The 19,042-nt window shown below is 39.4% G+C and overlaps 1 protein-coding gene across 1 annotated transcript in view; it reads left to right on the plus strand.

The window, feature by feature from the left end:
• Window positions 1-766: 766 nt before the first annotated feature.
• Window positions 767-19,042, plus strand: part of GTF2F2 (general transcription factor IIF subunit 2) — a 76,820-nt gene continuing 58,544 nt past the window's right edge. The window contains exons 1-5 of the mRNA XM_021528463.4: window positions 767-903; window positions 7,184-7,257; window positions 7,754-7,772; window positions 8,531-8,675; window positions 15,333-15,371. Coding sequence (XP_021384138.1) covers window positions 838-903; window positions 7,184-7,257; window positions 7,754-7,772; window positions 8,531-8,675; window positions 15,333-15,371 — 343 coding nt within the window. The 5' untranslated portion in view covers window positions 767-837. The remainder of the gene's footprint in view (window positions 904-7,183; window positions 7,258-7,753; window positions 7,773-8,530; window positions 8,676-15,332; window positions 15,372-19,042) is intronic.

Here is a 19,042-nt window from a genome sequence, read left to right on the forward strand (position 1 = left end):
ATGGTAGTACCTCCTCTCTCCAGGCTTCTCCTCCAGTCCTTCTAGATCATTACAGCATGCTGGGATAACTATTCTGGTACCAGGAGGGAATAACTTCCTGCTCTGCTCTGCGCTGGTGCTGCCTCACCTCGAAACCTGCGTGCGGTTTCGGGTGCTGCAGTGTAAGAAAGACATTAAGCTGTTGGAGAGCGTCCTAAGGAGGGCAATGAGGATGGTGAAGGGCTTTGAGGAGAAGCTGTATGAGGAGCAGCTGAGGTTCCTTGGTCTCTTTATATTGGAGGAGACCGAGGGGAGCTCTCGCTGCAGTTACAGCTTCCTCGGAAGGGAAGAGGAGGGGCAGGCACTGATCTCTCTCATAACCAGGGACAGGACCTAGGGAATGGCCTGAAGCTGTGTCAGGGGAGGTTCAGGCTGGGTATCAGGAACAGGTTCTGCACCCAGAGGGTTGTTGGGCACAGGAACAGGCTCCCCACGGGAGTGGGCACAGCACCAAGCCTGACAGCGCTCAAGGAGCATTTGGACAGTGCTCTCACTGTCCAAATGCGACACTCGGGCACGTCCTGTGCAGGGCCGGGAGTTGGACGCGATGGTCCTTACACGTGCCTTCGAACCTAGGCTATCCTGTCACACAGGAACTTTCTGCGGGGGATTCCCGTCCCTTCCCACGGCCCCGCCCGGGCGGGGACCCGAACCCGCGGCCCCGACGCAGCGGGGCCCGCCCCGCCGCGCCGTGCGGGCGGAGGAGGTTTGTCCCTCACGGGCCGCCGTGTGCCGGGTGCGCTCCGCTGCCGCGCTCGTCTCGCCCGGCGCCCGGCCCGGCCCGGCCGCTGCCCCGCCATGAGCGACAAGGGCGAGCTGGACCTCACCGGCGCCAAGCAGAACACGGGCATGTGGCTGGTGAAGGTGAGAAGCCGCGGCCCCGGGCCCGGCCCAGCGCGGCCTGTGGCAGCCGGGTCCCTCCGTTCGTCCCGCCCCGCCGTGCCCGGGCTGGCGCCGTGAGGCCGCGGCTGCCGCGCCAGGCTCGGCCGGTGGCCCGGGACAGCCGCTGTGCCTGCTCCCCTTCCCGGGGACAGCGCGGGCTTGGACCCCGTGCCCGATCAGTAAAGGAGACACCGCAGGGCTGCCGGGAGCTATCACAGAATCAGAATGTTGAGGGATTGGAATGAGCCTTACAGATCATTCAGTCCCAAACCCCCTTGCGGTGGGCAGGGACATCCAGGACTAGACCAGGTTGCCGAAGGCCTTATCCGGCCTGGCTTTGAATATTTCTAGGGATGGGGCATCCACGGCTTCTCTGGGCAACCTGTGCAATGTCTCACCACCCTCACAGTAAAACATCTTTTCCTTGTCCTTGCTAGTGGTTTGCGATGAGCAACAAACGTGGCCATGTAACTTTTATTTCTCCAAAACTTTGAGAGTTGGACAATGTTTTGAATGTGCCCAGATTCACGTCCTGATTAAAACTGTCCACATCCAGCAAGGAAAGAGGATGCCAGTGTCTTGTCATTACAGCTGCCTTTGGTGGTAGTGAAATACAGCTGTAGTGGAGGGGCTGTGAAGAGGTAGCGAGGGTGTCAAATCAAACCTGTTTGGTGCAGGGCCACAGTCCAGCCTGGTGCCACCACTAACAGGCTGGCATTGCTCTGTTCCCTGGAGTCAGTGTTTTTGCTGTCAAGACATTTTGCTGCCAATACCAAGCATTGTTTCAGTAAGGGGAACTTGAAGCTGATGGGGGAGCATGTGCCCTGCCTGCTTTGAGTCCCCTCTGGGTGTGCTTCTCTTTTTCTAGACCTATATTTATTCCCTCTTGGGAGAAACAGTTCCTTCATCCCCTTTGTCCTTTAGGAATAGTTTCAGACCATCAACTTGAAAGAACCTGCGGGGAGAGGTACTAGTCCTGGGTGGTGAGGGGGGTGTAACATCATCACACTTCAGCTACTAAAACTGCTTGCTGCGGCCCTTAAAAACGGTTGGGATTTCAGACTTGCTTTGCTGTGCAGAATTTTTGGTGGGCAGGTTGCTGTGTTGGCTTTCTCTTCTGATGGCTGAGTGTGTGATATCACAAAGCCCCAATGAGCACTGTGCAAGTGCTCTAACTGCAATAGCTTTTCCCTGGTGGCAGCAGAAACCTGCGGAACTGGATCATGACGTGCTGAGTGACAGGATGATAAAATGGCAGATGAAATTAAGAAATTAAGATCTGAAAGAACTAATCTGGTGTGCTTAGAGAAAAACTATCAGAATTATTTGTATGCAGCAGTTGGGTTTCTGCTGGTTGTTGTAATTCAGGAGGAGTGTTTTTTTCTGTACATGGAGATAACTCTAAGAATATGTCAAATGAGCAGAGCCAACATTGGACATGATTACAAAAAGCACAGAAAACAAAAGAGAAAATATTCTTGTACCATCATGTTGCCTCTATCCAGAATGCTCTGCGTAGCCATGGTCTCATTCCCCCTACTGTAGAAAGTGTGCAGACCCGGGAACAGTGAAAAGGAGATCACCAGATCTTGTCTTGGCAACAAGGAATGATGGCTGTGGAGGGAACTCCTAAATACCAACCTTTTAGGCTGGCAAGAGGATTGATTTGGAAATCTTGCAGAGATCTGAAGGAATGAGTAATGTCATGGGTGGATAAGGAAGAAGTGAATAGGCAAAGGTGAACAGGAAAGAATCAGTTCAGACACAAGAATTAGAGGTGTGTCAGATTAATTAATTGCTGGGGCTCAGCAAGAGCAAAGGAGGTATTGTTTTGCACAATGTGCATTTAAATTTTGGAACTTCTTGCAATTAGGAGTTCTGAATTTCAAAACTTTGCAGAAGCTCAAACACAATCAAATTCTGGCAAGAAAATTGACTTCAGAGATTAAAAAGTAATATGCTGACAAACCCCATGTCTGCTAAAACACCCTAGAAATTAGAAGAGCATGCTGGGGAAATAAATTTTCTTCGTATGTTCCTCCTGAAGTAACTGCCATTAGCTGCATTTGGGGACAGGACACTGAACTTGCTTGTCCTTTAGTCTGATACAGTTTGATGTTTCCTGAAGCAAGGACTTTTCAGGCAAATTTGTTCTTACAGCTGGTGCCACTCTGTTTAATGAGAAAACAGGACTGAAAGGAAAGCTGGACTATTACTCTTCCGAGTAAATGTTGATGTAGTCCTTCATGCATGTGTTCTGACCTTACATCTGTCTTCTTTTTTAGTAATGATAGTAAAAAATACTTAAAAGATGCTAACACTGATAGATGATAACATGGGGTATGCAGGATTTTATCTTTTGATTTCCTTTGGACTTGAACTTGGAAACAACCACATCTGTTAGTAGGACTTCCAACTCAGAGGCAAGACAGTGTAGTGTCTGTGTAGTACCTGTACTTTTTATCTTCACTAGCTAGGGCAATGAGGATGAATTTATCCTTCCTTTGAGGGAGAGAGCATTCAGTTCTGATGGAATAAAAAACCTGGCTTATTTGATTTCCTTTTAGCATGCTTTGTGCTAGCACAGGAAGTATTCCAGAGAGGCTACTTAACGGGCAATAAAAAAAGGTAGTGATGAGTATTTTAGAAGCATGAGCAGTAAAAGGAGGTACTATAAAGAGAGTGAGTTGCTTTAGTACAAATCCAGAAAGCCACTAGATTTTTATTTTTGTGTTTTCAGTGAAAGCTAAAGTAGAGAAATAGTAGTAGTATTTGGTTATGTACTTGTGGTAAAGTGAAGCCCATTTAGTGTTAGCCATTAGAATGTTAATTTCTTGCTCTCTGAGTGTGTTGGTCAGATTTTTTAATTTAATCTGTTGCATTGTCTTATAGCTAGAAAGATGATACCTTTATTTAATTATTTTTATATGTTTAAAGAAAAATTTAAATATAGAATCTGACATCAGGCTTAATTTCTGTTGTATGCACTGCATATGTATTGCTATATAGAGAAAGAGCTAATTTAGTTTTTTGCAGAAAAGTGGAATTAGTTTGTTACAGAGAGGGACTGCTTGTGTGTTCCCTTCTAAAGGAGGTAGGAAGCTGTGCCCAGGCTGAAAGATGAGTGGAGCAGGCGCCCTTGTGTCCTACACTGTCTGTAGCATGCCTCGTGTACTGCAGCCTGGGCAGTGCTGTGATGTGAGTAGCAAGAGGAGAACAGCAGTGGGAAGAAGTGAAGCTCCTTAGTACATTACATTTGTTCTAGTGATTAAACTGTAATTTTTTTTCTTTTTTGGAGAGAGAAGTGTTTGTACCTGCAAATCCCAGAATAAAGACCACTTGTCCTGAAACAACATTCAGTTGCTTTTTGGTTGGGCAGGTCGCTCTTTCTGTGCATATGTAGTTTTCAAAATCTTTCTGTGGGATCTGTGAAAATTCTGCCCTATAGAAACAGGTTGCTCTTGTTTTCTGTGCATCTTTCAAGGACTGTTAAGATTTTGAAACCTGACTCTTTACCATATTTATTATGTTAAAGATAAAAGAAAGGTGCAAAACAAGATGTCTATGGCATTTAAGACTTTATTTAGTCTTTCCTGATTGTTTATGTCATTAAGCATGTATGTTTGTGCGCAGCACCTGGTTTTATCTGAAGTACCTATGGGTAGCTGGAAGTAATCCTTTGATCACAGCCCTTCATAATTCTTTGTCTTGCTCTGCATAGCCCTTGACTGCAGGTAGGCCAGCAGAAAGATGATTAAATGCACTCTTTGAGACCTTCCCATACAGTATGATTGATCTGCAACCTCTTAATCTGACTTAATTCCCAGTCTGAATGTATTATATAGCAAGTCAGTGATTTTAACACCATGAGAGCCCTTCACTCCTTGTCCACTCATACTGAATGTGCATCTACCTTATTATCTGGCAGTATAAACAGAGATTAGGTGTAAGCATGTAGTAATATTTCTGTTGAGCCAGCTGGAGCATGTTATAGCATTTATCTTGACTTTAGAAAGAAAACGGTATCTGATCTGGTATGGGATCTGCTGTAGAAAGTTGCCACTTTGAAAACTGAAAAAATACGTACCAATAGATAGTGCCAATTCATGCCTTTCTGTTGTGCTTTTGAGGTATTTTTGACCAAAGTTGTCTGAACTTTATGGGAACCTGGACTGCCATTTAGTTTGTTTGAGCAGTTGGAAGCATCTCGATTTTGTAGCTGTTCCACATGTACTTCATGGGGTGCTGTGAGTCTAAAGGTAAATGCTAACTAAGCACCAGTTCCAAGATCTGGGGTTCTTGAATAATTGATAAATGTAAAGTTAGTGTTAATTTAATTTGAGCTTTAGGAAGTTAGGAGGTTGTTCTTTGTCAGCAAGTTCTTGGAACTGGCTCTTTTTCTCCCTAGCTTGGCTTAGTTTTTACTCTATACAAGACAAAAATTAGGCTTCAAAATGCTTCTTTGCTGCTTGAAACAGAAAATGCCCCAGGTATAGCTTAGTGTATTTCTCTTTGTTACTGGCTGTGCTGCACACTGTTTTTCCACATGGGCACAGATGTTTTCGGTAGCTGTGGACTGTGTGAGCCAGGTCGAACTTTGCTGTGCCAGTAAAAGAACATGGCTGTATAGTTCTGAGGAGTGTACTGCTTGCCAGAGCCTTTATTGCACATTTTGAGCCAGGTCACCCAATGCTGCAGATACCACAGCCTTTGCAATTAGTGTGTAGGTGAGGTAACAGCACTGCAGCAGCTTTTAATTCTCAATTTATGCAGGTCTTGTTCCTGTTCCTGGACAAATCACTACTTCGTGCAGTTGTTCTGTTAGAAGTCAGCCACTGCTCCTAGCTAGACCAGTCTGCTTTCCATATACTGAGCAGCTGCACAAAGACTTTGCCCAATGCAGTGAAGAGATGGGAAGGAGTGATGGGAGGCAGATTTGCCCTAGGGTGGTCCTGCTGTTGGAGGAGTGGCAGTAGGCTGTGCCTTCTGCTCAACGTGTCTGAGGTTCCCAGACTCTAAGCCTTCCCTTCACAGCAGAAATTGCTGAACTTCTCATTGCTGTGATTGGTTGGTTGATTTTTTTCTCCCCAGAGAGATGATAATTTCTAATGAATATTTAAAAGTATAATTTTACCCAATAAAATACTGGGACTCAGTTTAAGAATGTGATGCTGATCTTTTTCTGCCTTTTATTATTGGATAGTAGTATTTGAGATTGAAGTTACTAAGATTTTTCTCATTTGAGACTCTACATTGGTGTTATTTTTGTGCCGCATTATTCTCTTTATTCTCTCTTACTGAATATGTATACACATATGTGTATATATGTGTGTGTGTGTGCATGTACATGTATATAACAGCTCGAGAAGTAGGCTTGCATAAGCTTCATAAAGTTCAACAAAGCCAAACACAAGGTCCTGCACTTGGGTTGGAGTAACCCCCAGTATCAGTGCACAGGGAGGAAAGGACTGAGAGCAGCTCTGAGGGGGTGCTGGCAGATGAGAGGCTGGACATGACCTGGCAATGTCCACTTGCAGCCCAGAAAGGCAATTCTTTCCAGGGCTGAAACAAAAGCAGCCTGGGCAGTATGTCAAGGGAGGGGATTCTGGTGACACCCCACCCTGGATTGCTGCATCCTGCTCTGGGACCCCCAGCATAAGAAGAATGTGGACTTGTTGCAGCAGGTGCAAAGGAGATCACAAAGATGATTGCAGAGCTGGAGCACCTCTTCTGTGAAGAGAGATGGAGAGAGCTGGGTCTGCTCAGCCTGGAGGGGAAAAGGCTCCAGGGAGACCTTACAGGTGCCTTCCAGTGCCTCAGAGGGGCTGATGAGAAAGATGGAAACAGACTTTTTAGTAGGGCCTATAATTGTCAATGAGTAATGGTTTTAAGTGAAAGGAGGGTGGATTTAGTCTAGATGTAAGGAAGAGATGTTTTATAATGAGGGTGGTGAGGCACTGGCACAGGTTGCCCAGACAAGCTGTGGATGTGGCATCCCTGGAGGCATTCAAGGTCAGGTTGGATGGAGTTCTGAGCAAACTGATCTAGTTGCAGATGTCCTTGTTCATTACAGGGGTTTGGACTAGATGTCTGTTAAGGCCCCTGCCAACCGAAACCATCTATGGCTCTCTGCTGTCTACTATGTTTAGCTCATACTTTATTCTGAAGTGGTCAGGGTAAAAGTATTTAAAGTATTTACTTATACACAGTTTGTATAGATTTTTAAAATCTGTTTTTCTTGAAATCTATTGCCTTTTCTTAGGTCCCCAAATACTTGTCACAACAGTGGAGTAAAGCTTCAGGAAGAGGTGAAGTGGGAAAACTAAGGATTGTCAAGTAAGCCTTTACTCTAAATTTACTGATTGCATTTCTTAGAAATTATCTGTGTAAAATAAGAATATGTTGCACCTGTTCTAAGACATAATTATTTTTCTTGCCAACAGTGTGCATATTTCTCTGATCCATGAGTAATGTTTGCTTGTGTAGTGATTAGGAATATAAATTGTACAAAATTATACTGGGGAGTCACAATGTCCCATTACATGAGGTTTGATTTTTTAGGTTTGAGGAACCCTAACTGCAGAATTTGCATTTATTTAGCTGTGTTATTTTGATGCTCCTGTTCTCACATGCTGACTTCTCCCATTTATTCTTGGGCATCTGCATAACAAACAATTGAACAGCCCAGGAATGAAGATGAATAACTAAAGTAGAATTTGAATTTGCTTTTTTTATCAGGAAAGCTAAACTTGAGGAATTAGGTTATGGAAACATTGTTAAATATATTTTAATATTTATATATTTATTAAATATTACATATTTTCTTTTTCAGAAATCAAGGAAGAACGGAAGTAAGTAATTGCTAAAGTTTATGTTTTGAATTATAAAAACTGTTTAGAATGTGCTGGTTTCTAATGTCACGTACTTTTTGTTATACCTCTAGTGAAGCGTTGTTCCACTGAATCAGGAGGAGGGAATTCTGTTAGTAGTTCTGCCCATAGATGCCTGTGAGGCTTGCATCAGGTCTCTCTGTTCCCTCACTTTGTTTACCTTGTCTTCAGACACTTTGAGGTGTGTTAGTACAAAAGGCTAAGGAGGATGCACAGGAAAAGCATGCAGTGCTGGTGTGAAGTATCCCTCTTCAAGCTTCCTTAGCTTCACTATTGAGCGTACAATGTGAACATGGCCAAGGAGCTGTGTTTAAACCTCTTCTGGGCTGTATGCAATTCAGGAGTCCCAGGCTAGTAACACTTGTGGTACTTCATCACTTTTTCTGGAACTCAGCTAGCTATGCAAAACATTTTTCAGCACTCATACTGAGCAATGGCTCAATGCCATATATTTTAACAAGTAAAATCAAATTGTTCTCTGACTTCAGGAGGAGGTAATTTATCTTTTTGAAACATGAGTAAATTTTATTAGGTATATGAAAGCTTTGAATTCTGTATTTCAACAAGAGATCAGTGTGGAAGGACTCTTATATCACCCTTTATTTTTGAAATAGAAATATGCTATACTACTTATGTTTTCTCTCTTTTTGTTTCTCCATAACTTGGGAAACAATTCAGTTGAGTCTGTTTGGTAACACTGTGGCAATTGTGACTGTTAGGTGTCATTTACTTTGAATGAAGAGCTTGCAAGCATCAGTGATATTGGAGGAAAGCCTGCTTCAGTCAGTGCACCAAGGGAACATCCATTTCTTCTGCAAAGTGTGGGAGGACAGACCTTAACAGTGTTCACAGAAACTTCAGTAGGTAAGTTAGAATTAGAGTTGTTATGACTTTACCAGTATGTCTGCTTTCAATAAACTCAGTGCTGAAAAAGACAGAAGACTCCTAAGTCAGATTTTGGCTGTTTTGGTGTTTTCTGTGTAGAAAACACTGTTGTAATTTTTTTGTGTCTGTCTGTTTACTTGTGTGTGATTGAGCAACTGATTTAAGTTCTCTGGGGTTATCATGTACATTTCAGTTCCGAGTCTGCTGGAGACAGCAGGGGGAATGTGGACTGCAATACAGAGTGCAGTACATTGTGTACATTCTCCTTTAGGGTTTTGACTGAAAAACTATCATTTTCTGTTCCCATATATTTTTTGTATGAACTAGTATTTGTCTTTTCTCCTTGAACTGGACTCAGCTGTGACTATAATTTTATAAGAATGCTGATTTTTCCTCTGTTCATTTTTTAAAATTTAATCAATTAATAATTTTTCATTTCACAGCAACTAGAAACAGTTACTTGAGGATGTGGATTTACTGAGTAGAAGTTACTATTTTAACTGGGAGCAAAGGGTGGTTAGTTACATGAGAAATGATTGGGATGAAGCACTGAATAAGCATAGACCCTGTCATAATTGTTTTTGTTTGAGATTAGCAAGCATAACATGCAGACAGTGAGTTTCCCTGAAAGTGATTTAAATGCAAAATGGCTAAAATCTTTTGCTGTTGCATTTAAGTTGGGACAGTGACAGTACAGTCAAAAATATACTTTATTGTGCTTTTCTTACTTGATTTTTTTTTTTTTTTGCTTTGAAAAATGAACATGACACAAATATTCCAAATTTCTGTCAGATTCCATACAGTCACCATATTTCTGAAATTTCTTAGAGGCACCATGTGGTTAAATGTATAGGCATGTTCTGAGCTCCATGTCCATTTTCAACAAATTTCAAAGTGAATTATAGCTAGCGGGAAAACAGGTGTCTGAAGGGTGGACTGTACAGATGTCCCAACTGAAAGAAAGGCTGCTACTGTATTGGATGCCAGAAAATCCCCATGGAAAAACCCACTATACTGACCATGAAAAAACACTCAGTAAGAACTTGCATATCTTTGCACATCGGTCAATCCACCGTAAGGCAATAATAGGAAATTGAAATTCATTCATTCCTAGGTTCACAGACCAGATATAATTAGCATATTTTTTTTCTGAAAAGCATCTTGTCCATTTTCTTTTTTTAATCTGCACCATGTAAAACAATATGTCAGTTTGAACCATGGGCCAAAGATTAAGCTGGTATGGAACTGCAGATGTCATCTAGAAGAGTCCAGTTGAGGAATCAGGCAATGAAATATGGATAAAAAAGATGCACTGTTGCTCTCAGTCAGTACCCTTACTGAGGACTGACTTAAATCAACCAGAGCAAATAGCTTAAAGCAGTTGGGTTTGTTTTATACAAGGTGGGTTTTTTTTTGATTGTGGGTTTGTGATTTGTTCCCCACTCCACCCTTTTTTTGAGGACATTGAATATCCCAAGATCTATTCTCTGTGTAGTCCTTTAAACCTGGGATCCTTATGTTGGAGAGACTGTCTTTTTGATGACTTTTTTGAAATATGCTGTGATCTTGGAAGATGCTGTAGGCAGTTTATATATTCTAGATAATTCAGCACTTCACATTGACTCATCAGGTCATTTAGAGCAAGAAAAAAGATCAGATTTGACAAGTAATTTAATATTTTCTGCATGATGTAATTTCTAGTCTTCTGAATGGATTTTCTGTGGATTTTGTTTTGCTTTGTCTTAACTGAACTTGCTTCTCCTACTTGTAGTGTTGGAAGAAATCCTTTAATTCTTTCATTGTAAATGTCTGCATCTCTGGTGGTCCCTTATGGACAGCAATAGGCTCTTTTAAGGTGAAATTTATTGTGTTCGAAGTGTGATGAATTGCAGTTTCTTGCTCTTCTGCAGTGTGTATGTGTATCTGAGCTAATAGAAAGCTTGGTAAAGTGGCTCCCATCCCAGATACTATTAAAAATCTGTCCTGTGCTGGATTTCACACATGCTACATCCTCTGTTTGGATTAGCTGTGGGATTTCTCCAATTTATTTTATATTCTTTTCTTTTTTCTGTAATTTGAAATAGCCCCAGTGAATAATACTGAGTACTCTGAAGGTGGTAGTTGCAAAGTATCTCCCTGGTCCCTTTGCAAGGCTGTTGCATGTGTGGACCTTGCATTGTCTCCCTGCTGGGCAGATCACTGAGGCCTGTGGTGGCATTCCTAAACATGAATGTAGCAAAGCTGAAGCATGGCTTCTGTCATGTCTGCAGAGAGATCCAAAGCACACTTGTCTCTTGCTGTCTAGGTCTTGCTGTCTAGGCTGGTTTTGGTGTTATTTCTGCATTAAATATGAACCACATTCTGTTCCATAAACATCACCATATGTACATCAACAGTTGCTATGCTACAATGCTATTTGTGCTTCCAGTCATTTTATCTCATCTTTGTCATCAGCTATCATAGCTGTGATTTTTTGGCGGGTGAAAAGCAGAAGATTTTGCATATATTTTAATGTGTCTTATTGAACAAAATGAATTCTTCATATGTGCATATAGCTAGAAACTATCTAGGGGCAATTCATGGGCTTGATACATAGGGTATATTTGGTTAAAATTGTTTTCTGAGGTTCGTGCTGGCAGACACCCTGGCATAAGATAATACTGAAATTCAACAGTTTCTTTCCTCATAGAAGGAATGGGAAGACACTTTTGTTAAACATTTAACTGCAGACTTTTCTGATTATGATAATACATTGCCTTCCTTACTGCTTTAATTGCCCATTGCTTAATTTTTCTGCCAGCACATAGTTAAGGTTTGCTGGATCTTAATATAAGTAAAATTGTTAAAGATACTGATAAAAGTTTCTTATTGAACTGTTTTTTGGAAAAAATGTGCTACTAATATGACTTGTGAAAACATAGACCTTGGCAGGCAGTTGCATCCCAGACTGTAAAGGACTGATGGGTGGAAAAGATTTTACACTGTAGATACAGATAAAGTATAAGATATTTCTGTAAAGTTGGATGAGATGATTCATTTTATTTAAATTTTGAATATATCTTCACAACTCCCCCTTTGTAAGTGGGATAGCCGTATGTCTATTTTTGCATCTTTAAATTCTTTCATGCTCTTTCCATCTTACTGAAAGTAAAAAATGTTCAAAGAATTCCATTGGCAGAACACATACCAGAGCTTTGCTTCTGAGCAGCATTCATGCATGGACTGTCTCACTGTTTTATGCTTTACAGAACATTGCTGGCTTTTAATATTTTGTTTTTCTTCAGTTTCCTGAGCCTTCTCTCCTTCAGAAATTCAGTTAGTGACACTCAATTATTTTTTGTGTTCTTGTTCAATTATACACGTTACTCTGCCTATATACCAAAGAACAGCTCCTTTATTCTCACATTCCTTGAAAATTTTCCCATTGTTTTGAATTGTTGGGTTTTTTCCTTTATACAGCTTCTCATGTATGAAAGGACCTCTTCTGAGTTTGAACATGAATCACACCTACCATAAAACATACAGGGTGCAATTGTATTCCAGTGAAAATGAATATTCAGAGGTTTTTATTCTGTATTTTGTATATCTGTATTTTTAAATATCAGCTCTGCCCAGCCATTAAAGAAATGTAAAGGGAACAAATCCCAATAAAAGTCTTTCATTAAAGCAGTTACTTCTTTAATTACCCTTAATTATTCTCAGTAAAATACAGTGTGCTCAGAATCTTGATGCCTTGCAATACTGTTTCCAATTCTATTAGATAAGTATCTGAATTCTGAAATGCCTCATCAAACTGTTATTTAGGAAATAAACACCCTCACTGTTCTGCCATCTTAGTGCAACCTGATGAGGAGTTTTGACGTGTACCTGTCTACGTTAACAGTACTTTCCAATTGTTTCTGTTCAGGCTGTCACTTAACCACATATTCCAGTCTCCAGAAGATTTTGGGATCTAACCTAATGCTTCTTTGTTCTGTTTTGTACTTCAGTCTTTTCTGGACTACAGAAGCAGAAAACCTATCAGCAGCCTCATGATCAAAAGCAATAGAAGCAGCAGCAGCCTTTCAAATATATGGCATTTATGCAAATTTCCAAATATTTTTGAGATGAAACCCTTGATCAGAAAAGGAGAATTTGAGGCTCAAGCTGGTTTAATTACAGACATCATTTTGATGGCTCAAAATTTTGTGTGTGTTATTTAGACATACAGTCCATTTAGAAAACAATTGCTTACATTATACCCCTTCTCCATCTCAAAAAAATGGAAATTATATTTTTTTAATTACTTATGGATATTGGAAGGTTAAAAAAGTACTGTAAAGCAGGTTCAGCTGGTTGGCAGGGATAAGCTATTTTATTTTCATTTCTGTTATTAAAGCTATAGACTGTTAATTCCTGTACAAATTTAAACAATTGAGGATATAAAACACAAAATATATGGTCTGCTAGAATGGGCTCCATGTGATGGGAATAGTCTTTTTGCAAAATTCATTGATTTAAAATACCTTTTGTTTCCAGTCTCACTGATGTATGTGTAAAAAACCAACACCCCACTACCACAATAGCAGCAAAAAACCCCAACTAACCAACCCCAGTCTGTTGCCATTTGTCAACTCCTGCATGTTGTAGAGGAGGCTGAGCAGCTGTAGTCTGCGTTAATGAAATATATTCAGTAGACATAGTACAACTTCCTTTACCTTCTTCATTATATTAATTCTGAGAAGATTTTTAAAGCAGAACTTGTGACCTAATCATAACAAAACTGATTTGTCTAATGATGAGGAAGAAAAATGCCACTTTTTTGCAAGACCTGGATTTTGTCTGGTTTTTTGTCTCTTCTGTTGAGAACAGATACAAGCACACACACTTTCCCTGTAGACATGAAGTACATTTATTGCTATTTGAATCAGAGATGCTCTTAGCAATGTTCAAGTGTGATGTCTTTGGCAATAGTTTCAGTGAGGTAGCTCTGGTCTTCCATTGAAACTGAGTTGAAATTGATCAGCTTGAAGTCCAGTTCCATCTAGCTTCTCACTTCAGACAAGTGTTTGTATCTTTGTTTGTATGTTCTTCATTTTGTGGTCTCTGCTTGTTGTGTGTATACTGAATGTTTCCTTCATTAAGCTACAATTGAGTTAAGGTATTGGTTGGGCATTTATTTTATGTCATGCTGGAAGTGTGCCAAATATGCACAAAAAAATTACATCAATGAGAAAATACTTGGTTTTCTGCAAACAAGCTATCCTGGATGTATGTCTGCAAGTTGGCAGGGATCTTTACTCACTTTGTGAATACTCATGGCTGGGAAGGGGCCGTATAATGATTGTTTCTCATAGAGAAAGCAGGTGTCTTCGGCTGCTGAGACTAATGACAGCTGCCTGGTGTAAAGAAAGAAGGAGCTGTAAGATCCCGGTTTTTATGTTTGATTTTAGTCCTCAAGCTCTCTAGCCATCTCAATGAGAAAAGAGGGACAGAAGCCTTCAAAGTGAGAATCAGTGGCAAGAAAAAGGTTTTCTAAAATATTTCATATTTTCAGTTCTTTTAATATCCAGTCTGTAAATGGCAGAAATTATCAACCCAACTGAACTTGAAAATTACTCTCTGAGTTAGAGCAGTAATTCACTCTTGCCTGTGAGAGCAGTGATAGCTGTAACTTGGCTGAGTTGAAAGCAAAGGACAAGTATGTTTTACCATTTCTAACTGTATTTCAGGGAAATGAAAATGTTCTTTTTGTTCTCTGCATCAGAGGATGCATAAAAAGGAGAAATATAGGAGGAACAGTCAAATATAATACTGACAAATTAATGGAGGGGTTTAATCTTACAGGACTTGGTAGGGGTTACAACTCAGGTTACCACAATACATCTACTGGTAGCCATTTCTTGAAATGTGGGATTGGAATTTCTTGCAGAAACCTGCTTCTGAATTTGACTCTGCCATTCACCAGAGTGATAATTTTTTAACAAGTCACTTTGCAACACTGTGTCTGTTTCGTACTTATGATTCTCTGCTACATGGAACAGGAGATGTTTCTGATTATATGTATTCGTTGTACTTGACAAAAAATACCAATGGACTATAGTATCATTGCAGGACAAATAATCAGAGAGGAAAAGCTGGAAGAAATAAATTCTTCCACGTCCGGTAAAAAGGGTAGAGAAGAGGTTGATCAAGGTAAAAAAATTACCTAATGCCAATTAGGTTGATCAAGGTCAAAAAATTACCTCATGCCAATAAGTGCAAGTTTTGCAGAGCCCTGGTTATTTTTGTAATATACAGAAATGTTTGTCTAGGCTAACCAGAGAGGTAAATGAATAATGTACATTGCTTGAGCATAATCCTGCTACTGATTTTGTATAAATGTGTAACTTTGTTCTTGCAGAGCTCAGTAAGAGGTACAATAGAGTTCTCTCATTTAAGTTGTGAGTGAGTTTGGGCACTAAAGGACTATTTTTTTGTTGTTCCTGGTAGCAAATTATTCCTCAGAAGATATATTTATAAACATTAATCAAATCTAGTGATTTTGATTTTATCATAATTTATCATTCTTTACTTTGCAACCCAGTTGTTGGATGTAATTTCAAATAATCAACACAGAATCATTGTGATTACTTTTCTGTTTATTTTTTTTCACAGAAAACCAATCAGAAGAAAAATCAGAAAGTGGCAGTGCCGGTGAGTACAGATATTTTCTTTGAAGTACTTAAGAAATTACTTTTTACTGCAGATTTTGAATTTTGCTTCTTAAGAAATTGATAAATTTAAAAAGTGTCTTTTCAAAATATTTTTTAGAATATCATAACATTAAAAATAAATTCATAACTGTTTATCTGCTGTACCCAAAAGTTTAAATTATTAATGTTTTTTATTTAAAAGAGGGGGAATAAAATTATGAGGGAGAGGTTTAGAAATGTAATGTTCTTTGCAATGTTGTTTTAGATTTTTATTTATTTCTCAACCTCTTTTTTTGTTTAAATTTATTGTTTGTCTGCCTTTAGTTTGAATTATTTTCTTTTGGTTGAAAAGTTTGTGACACATTTCAGGATCTTTTGTTATTTGATTCCAATTGCATAGACTAAGCAATCATAAAAATAGTCCATAAAAAGCAGTATTATCTCTGGTGCACATGGATTAAACAGTACTGGGACTGAAGTGCACTTGTTACGTGGTAATGGCACAGACAGGAGATGCTTTATGTGAAAGATGTAAAAGAGTTTCAAACTCTTACTTTTCTTAAAAGCATTTCCTAAACAAAAGTATAATGCAAGTGGGTGTTTAAAATATCTTCCTGAAAGTACTTTTTGGACACTTAAACATGGAGATATCTGCTTTTTCTAGTATCTGATTTCTTTGAATTGCCTTTCAGCATCAAATATTGTCAAAAGTGCATAGTTTGTGTCTGGCTAGTGGTAGGATTTGGGTTTTGTTTTCTGTAGCAGGGAATTTTTTATAAAATGGAGATTCTGTCTATTACACTGACCTAAGCATGTCAGAAGGCTGGTGTTAGGAGTGTTATACTGTGCAGACTTGTACTGAATCCAAGGTGTGTATTATAGCTTGCAGTTCTTCTTAGTTAATTGGTAAAACCTGTTCACTCTGATTCTGTGTGAATCATAGTGCTGTTTTAAGGTAAAAAGGGCTACTTCCTAGAGATTGGTATTTTATACTACTTGAAAACTGAGATTCACTACTGTGCAGTGTCTCGTGTAAATCAGATATTGAGATTTTAACTGCTAAAATGAACCAGAATTTCGATACTTCCATTTAGTTGTTTTTTTTTAGTTGTAAGGGTGCACTCTTGGTTTTGTTTTGTTTTGGTTTGTGTTTGAATGGTTGAATTGTCTGCTCTTCACTTGGTGCCTCCTCCGTGTTCTGCAATCATTGTGTAAGATGGCCACGTGTTTAGTTGTTTGTACTTTTGCTTCAGCCAGAAGAATGACTTGCTCTATGGTGTGAGCTGTTTAAATATGCTAACAAGATGAGTTCTGAACCAATTTTATGGAATCAAACTGGCTATGGATTCACTCTCTGAATGATGGTGGTTAGTTACCCTGGGGCATATAAAGGATGACTCTCAGCCATCAGTTATACTATTAGCTTATTCACTTTTTTCTCAAAATCATTGTGGAACTCAGATGACCCGTTCCAAACTACCTCTCAGGTAATTCAGGCTATTTAGTACTCAATTTTTCTGTTACTATACTGTTTCTTACCCTACATCAAGTACTTTTGAGGCAAAGATGATGTCTTTTATGTATTTATTTAGCATGTTAGTGTAACAAGGTCCTTTTGGGTCTTACTGAAATAAAATATGTAAGATTTATTCATAGTTAGTAAGTAAAGAAAGTAAATGAGATATGACATTCAGAAACCATTTGATTTCTATCCTTAAAAAATTATTACATTGATAAGGTGCTGTCAAACTTTAATGTCATAAATCCTTAGTATTATGTATGACATTTTTAATCACATTCATTGTTAGGATAGTTGTAAACCACTTAGAAAAGCGATGATAGTGTTGCTACTCTGCATGATGCTGTTTGAGAGAGACTGTGAGTGATACTGGATTGCACCAAAGGCCATCTGGCTGGTGTCCTGTCTTCAGTGATGGTTGGCAGCAGATACCTTGAGACGAGAGTAAGAGTGGTGTAGAAGAACAATGGTACCTCCCCAAGGTACTTTTCATAGAATCATATAAGAGTTTGGTTTGAAAGGGATCTTTAAACCTCACTTAGTCCAACACCCCTGCAATGAGCAGGGGCATCTCCAACCACAACAGATTGCTCAGACCCCTGTCCAACCTAACCTTGAAGGTTTTAAGAGATGAGCATTTGCCTCCTCTCTGGGCAACCTGTTCCAGCTTTTTCCAGCCTTCAGTGGTTCACAACTCAGGGAGTGATGGTGTTTTACCAAACAGGACTTCATGGATTTTTCTTCTATGAAGTGTCCCTGTTGGTTGAGCCCATGTAAAATCTTTAGTAGCCATGATATTTCAAATAATATTTACAGTCAAAATATTCAGGAATCAAGACTGTGAGTTTTGTGGGTTTTAGCCCTGGGTTTCCACACAAGACATATCTGAGACAAGTTTCCTTAAACTAAATTTGAACTCCTTTTGCATTTTATCGTTTTAGATCAGTTTTTCCATACAGAAATCCTATTTGTTTAGAGCTTGTGATGAACAGTGCTTGGTGATTCAAATAGTGTTGTTTAGTGCCTGAAGGCTGGTTTATGCTAAAAGTAAAAAGAATATAGCACATGACACACTAAGCTAAAGAAAAAGAGAAGTGAGGATTAGCTTTGCTTGGTCCTATATGAGGATGAGCAAGCAATTTAAATCCAAATATGTGTATGTGGCTCTTGTTTGTTTATGGCATTGCTTGCACCTACCTGAAAGTGCTGTCAGTGGTGACAGAAGCTGTGAAAACCAAGCATTTGTGCCAGTATAAAGTGTGACCTGCTCCCCCCCAATAAAAATACTCAGAAGCTGCTGCTTTGAGCCTGTGTAGTCTGCTGAAAATGATACAGTAAAGAAATGCATTCTCATGTAAAAGCAAATTTAATTGGGTGCTGTCCTTGTGGAAGTGCGTATTATGGAAGCTGCATGGGCAGGAACTGAGTATATAATGTTGCCCAAGTTTTGAGCATGTAGACAGACAATATAGGGTGAATTTAGTAATAAAATTTTACCAATTGTAAGTGTATGTGTGACTGCAGACACAAATATACAACACTCAAACTGTTTGTAGATATCACTTCCTTAATTTCTTGAAATTGTATTTAAAAAAAAATGATTCACACGTTGATTATACATATGTTGGAATATTTGAAATTCATTGTGTGATGATAACCACTGAACTCCATGTGATAAAATCAGCAATTTTTTGGTAAAGATGGAGATTTCTTACAGTATAACATGGGATGATATAAAGCTGCTAAATGCACATTTGATTTTACCCTTTTTCAAGCAGTTAATGTATATTAATTAAACTCCAAAAGCAAAACTCTAACTGAAAAATGATTGTCAGGAGGAATAAAACAGTAACTTTTAATTTAAATACTAGCTTGCAACTCAGTGTTGAAGATAATTTAGATACAGACTCTGCCATGTTCAAGACACAGAAACAGGTTTTTGTCTTCTAAATATAACTGGGTTTGTTGGCAGATAAATACAACAGAACTTAAAATACAAGCTTCCCAGTAATCAGTGTGAGACTCATTGGTAACTGTTGAAACCAACAAAGCAATTATTCCTGCATTAAGGTATATGTAGTCAAGGCCTATGGTACTGGTTATAATAAATATTGTGCAAGAACAGGGAAAGTGCAATGGTAGAGTAGCAAAAG

This window comes from Lonchura striata, chromosome 1, assembly GCF_050655825.1.
Source record: "Lonchura striata isolate lonStrDom1 chromosome 1, ASM5065582v1, whole genome shotgun sequence".
In the NCBI taxonomy this organism is placed as follows: Eukaryota; Metazoa; Chordata; class Aves; order Passeriformes; family Estrildidae; genus Lonchura; species Lonchura striata.